We start from the raw sequence: 21,119 nt of genomic DNA on the forward strand, positions 1-21,119 counted from the left end.
ACAGCAACACAGTCCTCACATAGGTACGAATGCTCCTTTTCCGGCTAGAGCAGTTCTTTGCCCAGCTAGAAGACAGGCAAAAATGTGTTGGGGAAAAAACATTAGAAAACACATTTAAGTTTACGATTCTTGTTCTAAATACCACTTCCAAATCAGTTTAATGTGGACACCCATGGTAAAATAATGCTAGACACGTAAAAGGGCAATTTTTATTTTGATTTTCCATTCTTTAGGCACACATATAAATACATGCTCACATCCTGGTTAGGACAGCCTGGGAGGCTATTTTCACACACCCTATCAGAGCACCATGTGAAATCAAGCCAGAGCCCTTCTAAAACAGTTAAGATTCTTGACATACTTGAGCAGGACCCATCTGGCATGAGCATATATCCGTTGAGACAGTAGCACTTGTAGCTGCCGTAAGTGTTCATGCACCTGTGCTTGCAGGGTCGCGGCTTCAGGCCACACTCATTTAGATCTGGAAAGAATGGGGGTTGATGCAACAAAATGAGAAAACCTCAACACTAATATAAACCATTTAAAATACCTCTCTATATTAAAGAATAAATGAGAAAAGAAGGTCAAGCTACTGTAACCAGTAATTTCCATAAGAGATAGAGCTTCTTTACGCCATCTTAATTTTAAGGTTAATTTTACACTAGGGATGACCAAGAACTTTCCATCAGAAATGACCTTATAACAATGAGAGGGCTGTGTGAATTTCTGGAACTTTGATTAGAGTACTTGTCCACAAAGGACAATTTGAAAAATTCTCCTCACAGACACGTGCCTACCTTATCATCCCTAGAAAGAGCAGACGACTATCCACCTCATGGGTAGAGGTGCCTACCACGTACCTGACTCCAATATCCTCCAAATATCTAGGTTTACTACCAGCTTCACTTCTGACTATGTGATCTTGCTCTTTCAATCTCTTTCTGTTTTAAAAGATACTCTGTGAGCCTTTCTTAGTTTACAGGAAGTATACAGATTTTAAAACATGAGACTGCTTTGGCCTTTCCAAAGGAAAGCTCTATTTTCAGAGGATAAGAGCTCCATGAATTACAGTGATCACTAGTGTGGTTTTTCTCTTGTTCAGTTTTACAGATTCTCTACACACTGATCTCAGATAAAAGAAGAAATTTCAGTTTTCTGCTTTACTGATGTATTCAGGTCACAAAATAAACAAAAAATCCTACCCTCCAACATGTTTTCATTGGGCAGTTAAGAAACGTATATGGAAATACTACTGGATGATACGTGGTGGACTACTATGTATTTTAGGTTCGTCCATTTAAATATCAACGTAAAATTAATAAACTTCACATTGTAAGAATTTTCTAGCCCAAGTTGAATATTGCTTCAAGTGAACATAAAACTCATAGTGACAAAGTGAAATACTAATGCCCAAAATACAGACTTCATTAAAAATAAATACGACCACATGTTTACTGTGTCTGGAACTATCAGCATAAGCACCTGACGAGATAAATTATCTATTAATCCATGTCATCAAATCAGAAATGCAGGTATGTCTAGTGACAAGGTGTTTTAATCTAATCGAATTTAAATCTGATCTGCTCGTTTACTGGTAATTTATAGCTTTCATTTAATTAAACCACCAAATTACACTGCTTTTAAAACCACCTAATAGTTGTTACATCTACAAATGTTTTCATATCTTACTAACTTTCCAACATGGTCTTTTTTCTAACCTTAACACGACAGTGAGCAGGTCCCCAGCTGGGCAAAGCCTAGGAAGGTTAAATAAGGAAACCAGATACCTTCATCATCTCCCATGCTTTCTTCAGTTTTCTACTTTATTGTCTCATGCCCAGTCAAGGGCATTCAAAACAGAATCATATTTTAAAATATATATTTTTTAAATTTCCTCAAGGAAGGTGCTTTGCAGATTATAGTATCAACCAAAAATTTGACTTCTCTGTTACATGAAGTAAAAATTTTAACTAAAGGAAGAAAGAGAAAGAAATTCACTCCACCTCTAATATTCTTCTAACTTGTATTTCAGTATTTACTAAAAATTAGAGTCAGGGAATCTTTTCTCATGTTCTAAGAGAAGTTAATTATCATTCCCAATATATCCATACATCCCTGCAGTTTCGCACCTGGATTTGATAAGTTCCTGGTTGGTATTAAATAGTATTTAGGGGCACCTGGGTATCTCAGTGGGTTAAGTGTCTGATTCTTGGTTTTGGCTCAGGTCATGATCTCACGGTTTGAGAGACCCAGCCCTCCATTGGGCTCTGTGCTGACAGCATGGAAATCTGCTTGGGATTCTCTCTCTCTCTCTCTCTCTCTCTCTCTCTCTCTCTCTCTCTCTCTCTGCCCCCTCTTCAAAATAAATAAATGAAAACATTTAAAATAAAAATTTAAATAGTATTTAAATCTGAGCACATTGTTAGAGAAAGGCTTTGTGTTTTAAATATTTTTTGCACTAAGCAAATATAAAACAGAACAGTAGAGGGGTGCCTGGGTGACTCAGTCAGTTAAGCATCACACTTCAGCTCAGGTCATGATCTTGCAGTTCTTGAGTTCAAGCCCCGCTTTGGGCTCTGTGCAGACAGCTCAGAGCCTGGAGCCTGCTTCAGATTCTGTGTCTTCCTCTCTCTACCTCTCTCTATCTCTCTGCTCCCCCCCCCCACTCTCTTTCTCTCTCTCTCAAAAATAAACATTTAAAAAAAACGAACAGTACAATAAAGCCATAGATTAAGACTGAGTTCTATATTTCAAGGGAAAGTTATTGATGGATATAAAATGTGTCAATTAAGAACACTTAGGTTTATTTTTAAAGAGCCACAGAAACTTCTGTGGGTTCCTGATGGAAATTGGCCAGATGTCTGCAGCTCTAAGCAGCTTATACAAGGGATATTTATGCTGATGGAAATTTCTTTAGACACTGTCCATGAACTAAAGCTGAAGCCAAGTTATGGCAGCTCCACTCTTGACCAACAAAGGACCCCTCAAGATTGCTACGAGAGTTTTCATGATCCAGACTGGGGCTGCCAGTGGTCTTCAGTCCAAATTTATCCTTCCCATGAGAAAAAGAGTACTCTTGGGTTAAGAATCATGAAGCCGAATGGAAGTGAAAAACAAGATGTCATAATTCAAAAACAAACAAAAACAAATCCCCCACCTGGGAATCCGTATGAAATTAATATGGAAGAGGAAATAAACATGCAGCATTCAATGGGTAAATGCAGAGACGTTTGTTGGCTACTTCACTATTATTAAATTGACACATAAATATCTAATACGCTGAAAGCAATCTGAGAAAGCTGTACTCTAACAGCTGGTGATGGAGTGGCTGATACCCACTGACAGCTGGCTGGTGTCGATGTCTCCAGTGACTGCCATCATTGCTCCATCTGCTACAGGCATGTGCGTCCTAAAAACTTCACACTGACCCTTACAAAAACCACTGCAGAAATTATGAAATAGAATTCCACAATAATCCGTGTTATCAATATTTACCAAATATCAGACTTCTGCTAAAGCAGGGAGCTTCGAAAGATTAAAAGCATCTGGTGTCCTGGTGATGAACTTCTTTTTTCTCAATTTTCTTCAGGGTTTCTAGTTTATGATGATTATAGCTTTATTTTCTTATTGACCAAATGCCTTACAAAATTGAGTTAATATGTGCTGCTTCCAAAACCTCTTAGACTACTGACCTAGTAACACATGTCTTACTATCAAGTCAGAAATCCAAAAACACCACTTCCAATTTGCAGCAAATTCTCCTATAATAACAAGTAGAACAGGGCGCCTGGGTTGCTCAGTCAGTTGAGCGTCTGACTTTGGCTCAGGTCATCATCTCACAGCTCGTGAGTTTGAGCCCCACGTTGGGCTCTGGGCTGACAGCTCAGAGCCTGGAGCCTGCTTCGGATTCTGTGTCTACCTCTCACTCTGCCCCACCCCCCCACTTGTACTCTGTCTCTGTCTCTCAAAAATAAATGTTAAAAAAATTTAACAAGTAGAACAATATAAAGAACATGATCACACTTTCTCAAATCAGTTTTAAAGGTGATAAAAGAACCAAGGAAAGAAAACTTTAGTGTATTTACTTAAATTCACTTTAATCCTGTTCTTTCTCTAGAAGTTTGTAATATAAATTATAAGGAAACTCTACAATAAAAAAATTAATTCTGTCATGTACCTATTTTATCACATCAAAAGACATCACTTTACAATTAAACCACTTACATTTCAAATGCTTCAATTATCACATATACATTCTTAAAGCACATCTATTACAGTGAGGCATATATTTAAGCAGGTTGATGGATTCAGGAGCTTGGGAAGGTAGGATGGGGGGGTGGAGGGGAGAGTAAGAAGAGAGTCCAGAACAAAAATGCAAGCTGCACAGCATTATAATTACACTGTAGGGAAAAAAGAATCAGAAATTTTGTTAGCATGCAGACACTGAAAAATAGCCTAAAAAATCTAGAATAAATTCACTGAATAAGATAACCCAGTGGATTTTAAGGAAAATAATCTTCCATTCAATACATTTAGACTTTTTTTTTCTTCTTTGACCCTTAAACTTGGCAACGTCTCAGAAATTTAACCTTTTACATTTTATCTAACGTGGAGGTCATAGGCAAATAGATGTCATTCAACTGCCATAACTTTCATTGTTTAAAACTCAATGATTGAAATTACTTCTATTGCCCTAATTCTTTATGCAGAAGATACACAAGTGCATTAAGTTACTATCAGCAGAGAGAAACTAATTAATAATTTAAACTATTTTAATTCAGTCATTCTAAGTTTCTAAATTTAGGAGTGGGTAAAGGATACAGTCTTTTAGAAGAAAAACTGTAAAATCATGCTGCCACCAAACTTTCGTACAAAACTTCATCATAATGAAAACATTAGTATTTCTGGTATGCCTGTTCCCACACCAGCCCTACAGGTGAATAGGGCAAGAATTCTCTCCCCGTTACTAATTGGTTTGCTAAGACTGAGACACACTAAATGACTTGCTTATAATCACAGAGCCACTTAAAGGCTATACTGAACCAGAACCTAGGCTTTCTAATATCACAAAATGTACATCAAAAGAATGAAATTAATAACGTATGGTTTGATTTCCAGGTAACCTAAAACTCTATTCTCCAGATATGGTGGCAGGGGAGAGGACTTCATCATTTCTGAAATCTACTTAGCAAAAGTCATCAAAATCCCAATCTCAGTTGCTTTGGAATTCCTGACTTCACCTATTAAAATTAAGGTTATTTTGCCATTTGACTTTCAGAAAACATTCGGAAGCCCAGAAAAGAAGAAGAGAAGCAATGATATTTCTAATGCAGTGAAAGGACAGTGGAGGCTCCAGGCTTTTTAGAGCACAGAGAATCAGCACCAGGTGACAATTCCTGTTGCTTGCTTCACATGCTCAGGATGCCGAAGGCTGGGTACTCCTGGGGCTAGTCTTCAGGATATTTGCAAAAAGTGACGAAACTGCAGGAAGCCGTGCAGGTGGGAGAGCAAACCACCTGAGATAATACACGCTCACCCCTTGAAGGTAAACTTGTGGCTTGATGATCCAGGGGTTGGAAAAGAGGCTGTTCACTGCCTTGGTCAAGAGGAGTTGGGTAGAAGTGTTCGTCTTCACACCAGGAAGAAGGTAATAAGAGTCAACTTTGAACTGATGTCATTTTTAGCCCTAAAAATCTTTATAAGTATATATTAAACAATTACATAAAGTTGGTGGATTTCAAAAAGGATACTGTACATGCTTTTTAAAAATCAGTTTCTAGTTCTTCTGGTTTTTTAATTTTAATTTCTATTTTCCTTAAAATTTATCACTGCCATCTTGCCTCCCAAGAACACAAGTACATTTTACACACATGCACACACACATACATCATTCCTACACCAATCTTTAGAGAAACCACTAAAAAAGAGATGGTCATTTTTTAAAGCCTGATTGTAGTCACTGACAAAGACAGAAAACTCGATTATACAAATACTGATTACAGTCTACCTGACACTGAAGTCTTAAATGTCCAATCAAGACTTTTCCTTATTATGTTGTCCAATAGTTTAAAATACTCCACAATTATGCACACATTTATGATTTGCATAGAGCTTTTTAAAATAAATAGCATGACAGTTCACCAATGTTATTCACATGTAAGAACTCGTGTTACATTTAGGTCACACTTAGTAGGAATATACAGTAAGCTTTCCACAAAAGAGGTTAACTCTTGCCATTATTAACTTACCAAAATAAGATGAGTAACTCGAAAGTAGAGTCAAAAAGGCAATCGCATCCTGTTTCAAGGCTTTCATACTATTAATAACCAGTTAATATTCCAAATTAAATGAACACTGGTTTCTGGGTTGAAACCACACATCTTTTAAAAAGTAAGGCTATCTGGAATTACCTTACTACACAGGGGTATAGCATGTAGACTGTTGTCCTAAGGAAGGCAATCAACTTTCAGATTTACCTAAGCCACCAAAATGTACTGTCTGGTTCTGTGCTACGAGATACTAGATCTTGGGGTGAGGAATTCAACATATGAAACATAAACTTTGTCAAAACATTAGGAACTGATATTTATAAACTGTTTCTTCTGAAATTATTATAAGCCCTTAATATAAGCCAGAATTGCATGGTACCATTTCCAGGGCCAGGATGGGGCTGCAGGGGGTGATCAGGAGAACTTACCTAACCGTGGTCCATTCAATCTTCTGGCTCCTGATTCCAAACCCTAAACCTGACCCATACCTGACCATGTGCCCTCAACTCAACCCTTCCAGGAGATCGCTGCACTGTGGGTGGTTCTGCCCATGTCACTTCCTGGTTGCCAACCCTAACCCTAGCCATGGCTCTGGTTGTAAGGGGGCCCACCTCTTGCATTCAAGAACATAGATCTTTCATTTCTGAAAATATGCAATGATAGGACATATTACATGATAAAAATCATTCCCTAATTGGAAAGTTATAAAAAGATTATTACCTATAACAGTATCATTTTTTGGCTGAGGGGAAAGAGAATTGGTATGGGTACAGAGACTCAAAGAGGAGAAGAGTATGCATGAATAAAAATTACCAGAAAAATACGGTGGAGGAAAAGCAAACCAGAGTTAGGATTAGCATTTCATTACTGTGAAAGGTACCATGTGCTGTATAGAATGTGCTAATGATCAGGCCGAGCCTATGATTTTATATGTGATCTAGCTATTACAAATCCAGAAGTGACTCAGAGGGAGAAGCAAGCCACCCACAGCAGATTCACATCAATCCTGCAACAAGGCTGTTAAATTAAGCCAGTTGCAAAGTGGGCTTGCCCTGCTATTCTGGCTGCCCCCAGGTAGCTCTGAAAGCACTTGCTAAATGCTTGTCGTTCATACAAGCTGTTCACTCCACCAATCAAGTCTGCAGGAGGTTATTTCTTACATCACACAACTTGCAACAAATTTTTTAGCGAATACTTGCCTTACACAGAAACCTACTTTCAATGAAAAGCTAATTTCCAGTTCTATGAAATCATCTCAAATATACCTCTTCTTGACATTTCTCCTGAAGAAAAAAGAAACCTGTTGGGAGTTCCAATATCTCTGAGGCATATTTGCCAGTTTATTAAAATGTATGTGCCAGATAAAAACAGTCTACATTAATTTGCTATGTAACAGATATAGACAATTTGCTCTAATATCTTTTCCTTGTGTCTCTGGACAGTTCTCCCACTTAGCCAGCTCCTCCACAGCTGCCTCTCACCCTGACGAGGGCTCTCAGCCCACAGACTCAGAGACTGCCTACAGTGCTGGACTGGGCAACTGCACAACTGCATGGAGCCCTTACAAGTATGGTGTTCAGGACCAAGAGCCATTATATGAAACAATCATTCATTTAGCAAATATTTAATGTGCACTTAGTGTGTGCAAGTCATTTTAATAATAGTTTTCAGGAATCTAGAAATCAGAGACCAAAAAGGATTCTTGCTCTCAAATACCATAAACCATGCCATTGGGAACTTGTCACAATTGCTTTTTTGGTAAGGAAGGCAAAGAAAGAGATAATCAAAAACATATGTTTACTGTAAGCTGTGGTTTTATATTCAAGATTGGACTTGAAATTACATTTTCAGTGTCCGCACTATTTTTTGCGGGTGTAAAATCCCATTTTGCTACTAATGAAATCCTCTTCCCCCCTAAGGAATATAGTTTTAGGAGGCAAGATTTCAACTCAGTAAATTTCAACTTTTCTTTAGAGAAACAGGTATGTATTACAGTAAAAAGTACATGATAAACTGGCTTTTCTGAAAATAGGAGATACCCAGAGATAAATCCTTGTTACAATAATAGTTTCAGTGTCTTTGAAGCATATTAAAGTTGATGTAGTTCCTGAAAATAAATTTAAATGAATTTCTCTGCAATCTCAACAGTGGCTTCTTATAATAACCTCCTTTGTATAAATTCCTGGCATCAGGACAACAAAGTTTTATGGTACTGACATATTGATGAAACCTCTGATAGTTTATGTTCACCACTTTAAAAAAGGAAGCATGTGGGAACTCTAAGATGAACACATTGAGAATTCAATAATCAGAACTGAACATGTCACTACTTGCAAACTTAGACTGCGGAAGGAAAATTAAATGGATTTTTAAAAGAGTAAACTGAGATCATAAAAACTCTACTTACTTCAAAAAGACTATCCAGGTATGTTTGGTAAATTCCAAGTTAAAAAATATTATAAGACATAAAAGAAGCATTGGGAAGAAAGTTAATCAAATAACAGATAATACAGAACATACTTTAGAATAACAGCTTCTCCTACCATTGGATATGTCACATTTCATTAGCATGGATTTCCTCTGACAGTTCAGGAATAATTACATATACTTTTAAACATAAGTTTTTCTGTACTGTTGTGGAAATTATGCCCATAAGTCACGAGTTTACATGAGGCATATCAAGGAGTATCAGATATTGATGAACAGGAGTGTTTCAAAAATATCATTTCCATATTTGATGAGGTCAAGTAAGTTATCTATGAGACAGGCCCCATGTAACTGTTTCATTCAACACTAAAAAGGATAGAACATATTACTTACATTTAAGAAATAAGTAAAAATTGACTCTTATCCTTGTATCTCTCTGGTGAAATCTAACCCCAGCTTTTCTTACATAGCCAACAGTCCTAAACAGACATATACTGGATCTTTCACCAACTAATTCTGTGAACTTAGACAAGATACTTAATATCCCTGATATCTCTTTAAGTGAAAAATAACAATAAGCTATTATTTATCATTTAATTATCATAAATAACACTTTACCTCCTGACACTGTAATAATGAAAATAGATAATATATGTAAACTACCTGAGCACGGTGCTAAGTAAACACCTGCTTTTATAAACAACTTAAAACAAAAATAAATTAGTCAAAATCTTTATTTCTCAGAGGAACTTTTGCAATCTGGTAACAGTTGAACGGAATTTAATCTCAAAAACGAAAGGGCTCAGAGTTTGAACGGACCTCAAACTCCTACCTAACTTTGAGTACTGAAGGTGTTTCATCTAACAGGGGTCCAAGGAGGCCAAAAATCAGCCAGAGCTTCCCAACTAGTTAGTGGAGAAACAAAGATGAGCAGAATGGAAGGCTTCTACATTACCGATGCTGTGCTTCTCTTCTTTAAATGTGTATTTTAATTAGTATCAATGAATAAGAGGATGAAATTCTTTTAATTCCCCTCTGATGCAATACATTTTAAGATTTCACATTACATTTTTATCTTTCAGAACATGGCAGCTCACACATTTAGAAACAGCAGTCGTGGAAAAGTGGTTTGGCATGAGAACCTCTAATTTTTATATTAGGCAGAAATAGAGGGGGTTTGTGATTGGAATTTATGTCTGTTTTCCTACCTTGACTGCAGGTTTTTCCAGCATATCCAGGATGGCACTTGCACTTGTTGGGTCCAATACATTCACCATGTTTGCACTGTGGTTGGCATACAGCTGTGAAGAGAGGATTTAATGCATTACTTCTAGGTCAGTTGAACATCAACCATATAGCATCTATGTCATATAGTAGTCTGATAATAAAAGAGAAGACTAAGAACTTACAACAGAATAGCAGAAATATATAAATTCACTATGTCTGAGTGTGGTAAGCACTGTTAGACTAAATACTCTCACATACATGTAGGGTGTGTGTGTGTGTGTGTGTGTGTGTGTGTGTGTATCGCTTGGGTCTGGAAAACTGCCTAAACTTAAGTATAATGTTAAAGCAGTAAAAAAAAAAAAAAAAAGAGGTAAAACTATGAATAAACACAACTGATAATTGTCAATAGTTGCAACTTTATAATAACCGGTACCTGTAATTTCAAACTCATTCCCCCCAAAATGCTTCAAAAGTAGTTTTTAGTCCAAAGATATTGGGTATGTATGAACTCCAGATAAATTTCTCATTAAATAATATCTATTTTATTGGAAATGCTATTTCTAATACGAAATGGCTTGAAATAAAGTAAAAACTAAAAATTCAGTATTTCTGGAACTTCAACTTAAGATCCACTTCATCTTGATCTTTCTTAACCCTAGGTGTGTTGCAATTGCCTACACCCTTGCTGTGGTCTATCACAGCAAACAGGAAGTTCTATTTTACAATTACTATCTTCCATCAACTGAGTTGCTCTTTCCTCAAGATTCCAAAATGCTGTAAAACGTCACTCAAAGCTTTTTACAGTCTTCCATTTCTGCCAAGACACTGGTCAGAATTTATTCTGTTTCCTCTATACCAGTGATTCTCACCTGAGGCTATCTTTGTCCCCCATGTAACATTTGGTATAAACAGACATTTTTGGTTGTCATACTGGAGAGAGGGTGCTACTGGCATCTATCAGGTAGAATACAGGGAGACTCTAAGCACTCTACAATGCTCAGATAGTCCCCTACAAAAACAAATCATCCAACCCAAAATGTGATGGTGCCAGACTAAGAAACATCGCTCTACGCCCAATCTGTGCACAGTGCTATGCGAGATGCTAAAATAGAAGAAAACTCGTTGTATAGCATTGTCACTAGTCTCAAAGAGCTAACAGTGTAGATGAAAAGACAAAACAATCACTTTTCATTTAGGGCAACATTTGTTTATGAGAAAAATGGGTGGCATGTATGAAATTTGTGAAGAAATCATCACACAATCATATCCACAGAGATTTGTACAAAAAGCCTCAGAAGAGACTTGAGTTGGTTCTTAAAGCATGGGTAGACAGAGAAGGGGAAGACTCTCCAAGGTAAGGAGAGTTATATAGCAAAATAAATTATCATTTACTCAGGGGATACTTGAGGCAGTGAAGAGATAGCTTAATGTCAATGGAAAAATGAGACGTAGACCATCACAGGTGAGTGCTATCAGATGATGACGTTCCCTAAATTTCAGACTGAGGAAAATACACTCTATCTACAGGAAATGGGAAGTTTCTGGAAGTTTATCATCATCATCATCATCAGGATAATTACCTGATGAAAATAAAAATTCTAAGGATATTAACCTGGTGATGTTATGTGGGATGGACTAGAAAGTCTAGTTGACATGTGAAAGGCATGATTTGTTTGTGACAGGAAAAGAGGGGCTTCAGTGAGCACTGAGTGAGGAGTGGACACCTCTTGGAGACCAAGGGGAATGTAGTCGACAATGACCCTGAGTTCTAAAGTCCCTGACACCTGTTACTTCCCATAGCAGCCAAGGTTGCGTCCATTCTGGGATATGCTCCTAGTTTCCTCGCTCACAATTCTCAAACATCACTTCCTTCAAAACTTGAACACTCCTGTAAAACCAATGTGCTAGTTATTTTTTAGTGTTTCCTCCAGTTCCTCACTCAGCCCTTGCTGACCTCTCCCTCATCTGGCACTCCACAGTGCTGATTTGCCAGTTTTACTTCAAGCCTTTCCTGCTTGTCTGTCACCCCACCTGGTATCACTACTAATCCTAAGTGCTGCTCAGCAAGTATTAAAAAGCTTGCAAAAAGAAGGGATGAGCAGAGTATAAAGTGTAAATGGTAGAGAGATGCACTTGGAAAATTCTTAAAACCTGATTTTAGACATGGCACGAAATTCAAAAGGAAGCAATTTTGTTCAGGTCTTTGAGAAGAAATGAACCATCTAGGAGGGTCTTCGATATGATTCTTCAGTCAACTGGACACGAGTGGATGGTTTATATGCAGTTTTTAAAACAAGTCCCAGAAATAAACTATTCTTCATGTTATTTCCAGGTCCCATAACCAAGAAATGCATGTTAAAAATTTTTTCATATTAAAAGATTTTCCATAAATCTTAATGTTTATATATGAATACAACCTGAATGAATCAATTATCACTGAGGCACCCAGAGTGTCATAATTTAAAAAATAAAGTAAACGTCTCAAAATCAGTAAGTGTAAGTCGAAGTAATAATCCCCCCAAATAGCTGGAATTTGAAGATATCTCTAAAAAACATGGGAAGTACCACTTAAAAACATGAAAAATGTATTTAGAAGAGGACACATTATCAAACAAACTTTAGGTGCCTAGGTTTATTGCCTTTGACCCCCTGAACAGCTTGATGACCATCCACTTATGGTACTTTCAGGTGCTGTACAGGAACAAAAGCTTTGATTGTCCCCCTCCCTTTCTCATTGTTTGTTCTCAGTGGAGTGCCCTAATCTTAGGCACATCACAAGCACACATTCCAAAAGGCCAAGACTGTTAATGTTTCTTACATGTTTACAGTGTCAGTAATTTTCAAACAAACTGCTGTTTGTACTTCCATCCAACAGACTATTCACTAAAGTAACTAATGACCTAAGTATTAGCCAACAGCTACCAACGGAATAGGATATTCATAATGCTGATGTAACCAATCATTTTCTCTCATAAAAAGAAAACACTCTGAAAAATATTGCACAAAAGGACCTTCTCCCATTCTCTTGCATCAGGTCTGTGGTGGAATTCGATAAACATGCATTGGACATTTGTTATATACATGCATTATACTAGGTGAGTGTCAGGGCGGATGAGAGAGTCACCGAGGATATGAAAAATTAACTGTGGAACTGGAATATACTGACCAAAACTTACCAAGAATTCAGAGAGAGGAGATGCAAGAAAAAAGGGGGGAGGGGCAGGACGGTCATAATCTATTATAGTCACAACTATGATTGCAGATCCTGGAAAGGCCCCCTGTAGGAAATGGTGATCTGAAGAAATCCTTAGAGGTTAAGAGGCTGAGAGTTGGGATGGAAGACAAAAGCCTTTCATGTTTCTTGAGATAGACCTGGACTGCAATGTATTTTCCTCTCAGGACTGCCTTCGCTGCATCCCAAAGCGTTTGGATTGTTGTATTTTCATTTTCATTTGTTTCCATATATTTTTAAATTTCTTCTCTAATAGCCTGGTTGACCCATTCATTCTTTAGTAGGGTGTTCTTTAACCTCCATGCTTTTGGAGGTTTTCCAGACTTTTTCTTGTGGTTGATTTCAAGCTTCATAGCATTGCAGTCTGAAAGTATGCATGGTATGATCTCAATTCTTGTATACTTATGAAGGGCTGTTTTGTGACCCAGTATGTGATCTTGGAGAATGTTCATGTGTACTCGAGAAGAAAGTATATTCTGTTGCTTTGGGATGCAGAGTTCTAAATATATCTGTCAAGTCCATCTGATCCAATGTACCATTCAGGGCCCTTGTTTTTTTATTGACCATGTGTCTAGATGATCTATCCATTGTTGTAAGTGGGGTATTAAAGTCCCCTGCAATTACCACATTCTTGTCAATAAGGTTGCTTATGCTTGTGATTGTTTTATATATTTGGGGCCCCCGTATTCAGTGCATAGACATTTATAATTGTTAGTTCTTCTTGATGGATAGACCCTGTAATTATTATATAATGCCCTTCTTCATCTCTTGTTACAGCCTTTAGTTTAAAGTCTAGTTTGTCTGGTAGACAAAAGCCTTTCAGAATATGCATAAAATACAGGGGAAGGGAAGTGAAGGGGTTCCCAGTGCCAAGTGTGCTAATGAAGCTCCACTGTCAAGTGCTTACAACAGCAGAGGAGCCAAAGGGTTAGGGCAGATCATAAAAGGCACCAGCGGCAGAAATCTTGCTGCATGCTTGCCAATATCTATTTTTCCCTTCTTTTTAAAAAGAGAATGGCAGGGCACCTGGCTGGCTCAGTCAGGTAAGCAACTGACTCTTGGCGTAGGCTCAGGTCATGATCTCACTTCATAAATTGGAGCCCCCACATTGGCTCCATGCTGACAATGCAGAGCCTGCTTGGGATTCTCTCTCTCTCTCTCTCTCTCTCTCTCTCTCTCTTTCTCGCTCTCTTTCTCTCTCTCCACCCCTCCCCTACTCACACTTGCATCTCTCTCTCAAAATAAATAAATAAGCATTTTTTTAAAGGAGAATGGCATTTCTGTTTGCTCATTTGGGGAGTGGGGAATGAGTTGGCAATGGAAAACGACATTCCTTATCTTCCCTAGTAGATATGGGTAGCCAAGTGACTAAATTCTGGCCAACTATAGGTAAACAGAAGTTACTGCATAGGGCTTTTGAAATGCTACTTCAAAAGGGGGCTGACTAGTCATGGCTGAACTACACTGGCCACTTTATGACCATGAGGGGATCCTGAGAAGGGAGAAGAGTACAGAGCAAGAAGTCACAATATTAACCCTGAATAACCATGCTGGCACTGTTCTTTGTGCCCCTGTTATTTGCAGCCAAATACAATTCCTAATTGATTATCCCTGAACACAAAGTTATGGAATCTGACTTTATCTGTGTTTATTAGCAAGCCAGCAGATGTTTTCTTTGGTACGCATTTAGGACAGAAATGTTATGAATAGATCCTAATAAAGGAATAACAACTTGTCAAATTTATTTTATACCTCTAATTTAACCAAATAATCATAGAAGTAGCTAAAGAACTTTATTCCTAAATCTAAAGAATTAGATCAAAAATATGTATTCATCTTGAGGCTAGAGAAACACTATTCCAACTTCTGCTAAACTGGTCCCCCTTTTGGTAACCCTCTCCACTGGAATGTGAGCTTTCAGGAGCCAGCAAACAACAACCCTTAAAATCTGCTGTGGACAGCAGGTCAGGGGTTTAAAAAAAAAATCAAAAGAGTGGTCCACTTTAGAGTGATCTTCTAAACACATCAAAAATAGATGATACGCTTGATTTGGAGGAAACTGGAATTTGGAAATTTGCACTTTGTGTCTGTTGGCGCTAAAGGTTAAGCAGAAAAAGCAGCATTGCTTTTCTGGCCTTCGTGTGAGTCAAAGACAAGAACTTTGGGCCATATTTGGAGGTCTGCTCTCCTCTGGTATCACATATGGTATAGCAGCTCAGTAAATGAAAGTCAGGTGAGGATCAGACAATCAATGAATGACAGATTTTTCCCCCCAAAACTGGATGGCAGAATGAAGCCCAAATGGGCAATCACTCTCAAAATTTACTAGCATTCTTGCAGCATAATCTCCAAGGTGCCCTTAAAATAACGTGTCATTGTTTTAACTAGAAAAAGCACGACTCAACTGGCAAAGCAGACATAGGTCTTCCATGTCACATGCCCCCATGCCTTCTGTGTGACTGCAATCTACAATTTTACTCTTAAGAAATTCATCCTAACTGATATAGCTGGGCTTCTGAGAATTGAACAGTTTTCTGACACTGCTATGTAATGAGTTTTCAAATAAGTCAGGGGACAATTAAACTCCCACATCAGTTCTATATAATATTTCTTATGTAAACTAATCACGCAGGGAGTCAAGTATCAACATGTGAAAAACTGAGGACCTGTTGAGATGCCCAAGCAAGCGGTGGGGATGGAGAGACAAGGGGAACAACCAACTCAACCTCAGGTGTTGTTGGTAACTTGAGAAGGATTTTCTAATGTAAGTAAGATTGTCTTTAGGGTCCTAAGAATCATTTGTAATTTTTGCCATCTACATCGTGTTGCCGGTCAGATATAGCACTATTCAAAGCAGAACAAAGAAACTTGTCCTCCAGGATATGTAATTTAGAAACAAAGGTGACACAGAAGTATGCAAGGGTAGGCAAGAGAATGACTGGATACAAAACAGGGAGATCGCAGAGAGCTCTCATTACACCTAAAGCTTCAGAGAGCCCAGCTATGGAAAAACTCATTGTGATGAGAACAGGAACATATGATGAGGAGTATCTTTTACAAAAAGCAAGTGGCCTTGGAAGAGAGAGAATTGCTGAAAGAAGCGGGAAACAGGTCTCTTCATGAGACCTGAAGAAATGGAGGCAGAATTTTACAGGACTCCACTGGAAAGGACCTTGTGCTACTCCCTAGGGCAGGTACAACACAATCCAGAAGAAAGAATCCTCCAGATTTTAAGATCTCTAGAGAAAAACAACTCTGCGGGCTTCCTAATATCCTGTATCCTAGTGTCTACTATCCAATTTCCAAATCCCAATTCCTGGTGTAGTAAAAACTGAAATAAAAATGTCCCTGATTGTTATCACTATAAAATACTACGTATTAAATGTTCTCAGGAATACAGAACTCATTTTATATGACTGGTTAAATTCATCCTCACAATATCCATATGTGGCAGGAAAGAGACAGACTTTATCCTCATGTTACCAGCACAGAAGTGGAGGCATGGAATGTTCAATGACTTGCCCAATACCAGAAAAGAACTCTTACCCCAGTTTCATGGTCAATCCGCTAGTTCTTATATTAAGAAAAAAGCCAGAAAACCTAACATTTTGAGGGGCTTTAGAAGAGGAGAGGAAAAACACCAAGCAGGAAAGGATGAGAGGGGTAAGAGTGTCAAAGTGATTAAAGATGTAAAGGTATTTTAGTTACATTTTCAGGAAAGAAAAGTTACAGCTAAGAACGCGATCTATAATTTAAGAAAATTAAAGTAACCAGAATATTTTGCCATAATCCCACTCCATTGCTTGTTCTGTAACAGATCCCAGATTCTGAATCACTAATGAAGTATATAACTGCTATCTCTTCTGAAGGAGTGCTACATCTACGATTTTCTTTTGCTCTTGCATTTTATCTAACATTATTTTTACTAAGAACTTAATCAGGAGCTATAGTCAAACGTTAAGTCAGCCAATCAATTTATCATTTAGGGCATGAAGTTAAAATATACAAATGTTTCTGGTCTATGCAATGTCATCTTCCAAGAGCTATCTGACAATCTTATTTTATTTTGGCCTTTGGGAATATCCAACTCACACATATTTACCCATTACCTATTTCCTCTATTTAACTTTTAATTCCTGAAGTAGACCAGAGAAAGTAAGTGCCTGCATCTGCACCTTTGTATCTCAAACCAGTTTCTATTTAACATAGTTAAGCACTATTGCTGACCACTTAAAAAATCTTCTAAAGGTTGCTATCATTTTGAGTTTACTTAGAATTCTAATTTTCCTGTTCTCTAATGTGATATAAGAGTGAAATTTAGATTAATACCAAATGATACTTTATGAACACATAAGAAATTGTTACTACTTATTTGGAAGTGTGATATAGGTTTTACTTTTTCTCTTTTCTTAGGTTAACAGCAACAATCAGCACACCTAGCCCCCCAGATCTTTGTTTCTAAATACCATTCCACAATAAAGGAATCAGGGCTGGGTCAGGGAAGCTGGAATATTTTGCTGAGACAAAAAACACGGATGTATTCAAAGAATGGTGGAAACAAGTGAAAAGGACATAGGAGATCGCTTGGGGGTGTTCCCACTGGCCAAATTTGGAATGATTTGAGCACAAAGAAAAATAGGAATCGTAACTGATAACAAATAATGAAAGAACCCATATGTCCAAAGTGATTCTAAAAAAGAAGACAGAGTTCTTTATAGAAGAATGCCAGCTAGGGGCGCCTGGATGGCTCAGTAGGTTAAGTGTCCGACTTTGGCTCAGGTCATGATCTCACGGTTTGTGGGTTCAAGCCCTGCATTGGGCTCTATGCTGATGGCTCAGAGCCTGGAGCCTGCTTCAGATTCTGTGTCCCCTCTCTCTGTCCCTCTCTTGCTTGCTCTCTGTCTCTCTCAAAAATAATAAACATTAAAAAAAATTAAAAAAAAAAAAAGAAGAATGACAGCTAACCCGCAGAAGGAATAACAGAATTCAAAAAATTTTGCAACAACCACTGAAATAACTAATTTGGAAATAACTATCCATAGATATTAAAGCTTTCATGGGCTATAAGTTTGTTAGGAAACAGAACAGTCAAAACAGTTTCAATGTATCATCCAACAGGTTACTAATTATAAAAAGAAGATATGTTTCAGTGGAAAATCTGAGAACCTTAATCAAGTGATCAAACTTAGCATCACCAAAAATAGAACTACATCGTGTGCAATGGGAGTATCGTAATAAATGACCACCTATGTAATATTCTTGCATAAAAGGTTTAGTTTAAATCAATTGTGGAACATTCTACCAATCAGTTGGTGTACACTCAAAAAAACGTCATTGACAAAAAGCAAAAAAAAAAAAAAAAAAAAAAAAGACAAAGTGACAGAACTATTCTAAATTAAAGGAGACCAAAAGGGAATGCCACTAGATATACTATGTGATCCTTGATTGGCTCTGAATGCAAAAGAAAAAAAAATCCATAAAAAATAATTTTTGAGATAATTGGAGAAATCCAGACTGCTTATTACAGGATAGTACTGTATCTATGTTAAATTTCTTAAATATGATAATGATACTGTGATTTGTAGGTAAAATGTCATTGTTTTCAGGAGATGCATGCTGAAATATTTAGGCATGAAGTGCCATTATGTCTCCAAGGTACTTTCAAATGGTTTAAATAGAGAGCAAAAAAATGTACAATATGTTAATAATTGTAGAAGAAGAATATATGGGTGTTCCTATACTGTCAAAACTTCTGTGGAGTTGAAAATTTTCAAACACAAAAATGGGAAAAATTTATAAACACCAATAGAATAATATGCACACCTTGACAAATAGTATTACTTCACTTGTGAACCACTGTTCACTTATCAGTGCACTCTTGAGGAGGGTTTAAGAGTACAGGTGTTAGAGTTAGACCCCTGGGGTCCCAACTCTATCACTATGACCTATGCAGATTACCCACCTTCTCTCTGCTATAATATGCAGATCATAGGTTGAATCTGACAAAGTTGCCAGAATTCCCATTTTTTATTGAATAGGAAACCCACATGGTACATGTAGAACTTATCCATAGAGTTGCTGGAACAGCCAACTGAGAAAAATCCAAATAAAGTGCTTAGGACAGTACCCATCTGACAGTAAGAGCTTAATATAATGGTAGCTATAATGAGGTTAAGGATGGCAAAGAGGAAAGGCTCCAGTGTCTGAGACATTGTATTAAGAACTGAGGGAATACAGATCAATGAGATGCCAAGTCCTCATCCTCAGGAGGCTAAGTCCAGTAAGGAAAGACAGAAGTAAGCAAAGATGTCTTAATAACAGATGCATTTGTAAAGGATACAGAAGAGGAAATGATCGATTATACAGATTTAAGAGAGTCAGAAAAGGTTTTGGGAAGGAGTAAAATAAATCTATAAGAGAACTGATTTCATAACGTAAGAATTCTTTAGGATATAAGGAAACATTAAAGTATTTGTTTTCATTGAAAATACTTATATTTGTCTTAGCTGAGGAGATGATGCTGTAATTTTGAGGTTTACTGAGCGATCACTGCAAAAGGCCAGAAAATTTTAATGTAACCATTATCACTTCTTTCAGCAATCAGAATTCCTGTGTTTAAAAGAGTTACGGACATAGTTAAGCATCCAACTCTAGGTTTCAGTTCAGGTCATGGTTTCACGGTTTGGTTCGTGGGTTTGAGTCCCATGTCAGGCTCCATCCTGCTGGTGTAGAAGCTGCTTGGAATTCTCTCTCCCTCCCTCAGTGCCTCTCCCTTTCTCATGCTCTCTCTTGTGCTCGCTCTCTCAAATAGATGAATAAATGTACAAAGAACTATTTTTAAAAAATGGAATCACTTTTGTGACCGTGCATAGATTTGATGGGAGCGCATTTGTGCTGTTTTTAAAGAAAACATTAGTTTATTTACCGTTCCAAATTTATCTGATGAAAAATCCTAAACAGAAATTTAGAAACAACCTAAATGACCATCAGTGAAGGACTGGGTAAATAAGTGGTGGCCTAGTGGCCTTCCTGCCTCCAGTACCATGGACTTCAATCCAGGCCTGTCTACCAATAGAGGGACCTCACTAACCCATGATTTCACCATGATATTCTCCTCCTTACACTCACTCACTCACCGACTCCTCGTCATGTTTACCCAGCTCATTGTAGTAGTTCAAGCTCCAACACCACATTTCTGATTTGACCCCTGCCTACCCCACTAGCCTCATCTGCAATCACATCCACAAAAGTACCAACTAATTGCAGTTCCCAGAAAACAACACACTCTGAGACTTCCATTCTTTTCTATGCAATGTCCTTCTTTCCATTGTCTGCTGGACTAATATCTACTCAGGCGTCACTACTACTCAGATTAAACATTACCATCTCCACTTTGCTTTAGACCCTCATTCTGAGTTTGGAGCCCTTGCTTTCATAAGCCTCTGCACATACCTCTATCATAAGTTATTTATGTATCATCATTAGCTATTTTCCTTATCTAGTTCCATTAGACTTGGAGCTCTTTAAATACACAGTACCTTCTCTGAAACAGCATACGGTCTCCCAACCAAGACGGATATGACAGGTGTACAAGGTGTTAAGAGAATACAGAAAAAAAAAGATTTCTCTGTAAAGAGGGAGGGGTAGCAAAAACTGTCAGGAAAAGCTTACATGAGGAAATGTGAACTGAATCTTAAAGGACGAGTAGGAATTCACCACATGGATGGGTGAAGTGCCTTTCATGCAGAGCCAGCAGCGTAAGAGAATCCAGAGATACAAGAAGCAGCAGACAGTCTGGAAATACAATAGCAGTCCACTCTCACAGTGCCTACACAGCAGAAAATAATCCTTTAAAATTAAGGCAGTTGTCAGCCTGGAGGGCCTTACACTCAAAGAATCAGGAGTCCATCCATAATTGCAAACCATCAATGGATTGTAAACAGCAGATGCCACAATCAGACTAT

At 37.7% G+C, this 21,119-nt stretch overlaps 1 protein-coding gene across 5 annotated transcripts in view; it reads right to left on the reverse strand.

Annotated features, from left to right (window-relative positions):
- Positions 1-21,119, reverse strand: part of NPNT (nephronectin) — an 82,437-nt gene that overhangs the window by 39,444 nt on the left and 21,874 nt on the right. For 3 of the 5 annotated variants that reach the window (XM_053901365.1, XM_019416480.2, XM_019416472.2), the window contains 3 exons: positions 9,905-9,997; positions 5,537-5,629; positions 362-481 (listed from right to left, as the gene is read on the reverse strand). In XM_053901365.1, coding sequence (XP_053757340.1) covers positions 362-481; positions 5,537-5,629; positions 9,905-9,997 — 306 coding nt within the window. The remainder of the gene's footprint in view (positions 1-361; positions 482-5,536; positions 5,630-9,904; positions 9,998-21,119) is intronic. The other 2 variants (XM_019416507.2, XM_019416491.2) reach the window with 1 other exon arrangement.

Source organism: Panthera pardus, unplaced genomic scaffold, assembly GCF_024362965.1.
Source record: "Panthera pardus isolate Hobbes unplaced genomic scaffold, ASM2436296v1 HiC_scaffold_13, whole genome shotgun sequence".
Classification (NCBI taxonomy): Eukaryota; Metazoa; Chordata; class Mammalia; order Carnivora; family Felidae; genus Panthera; species Panthera pardus.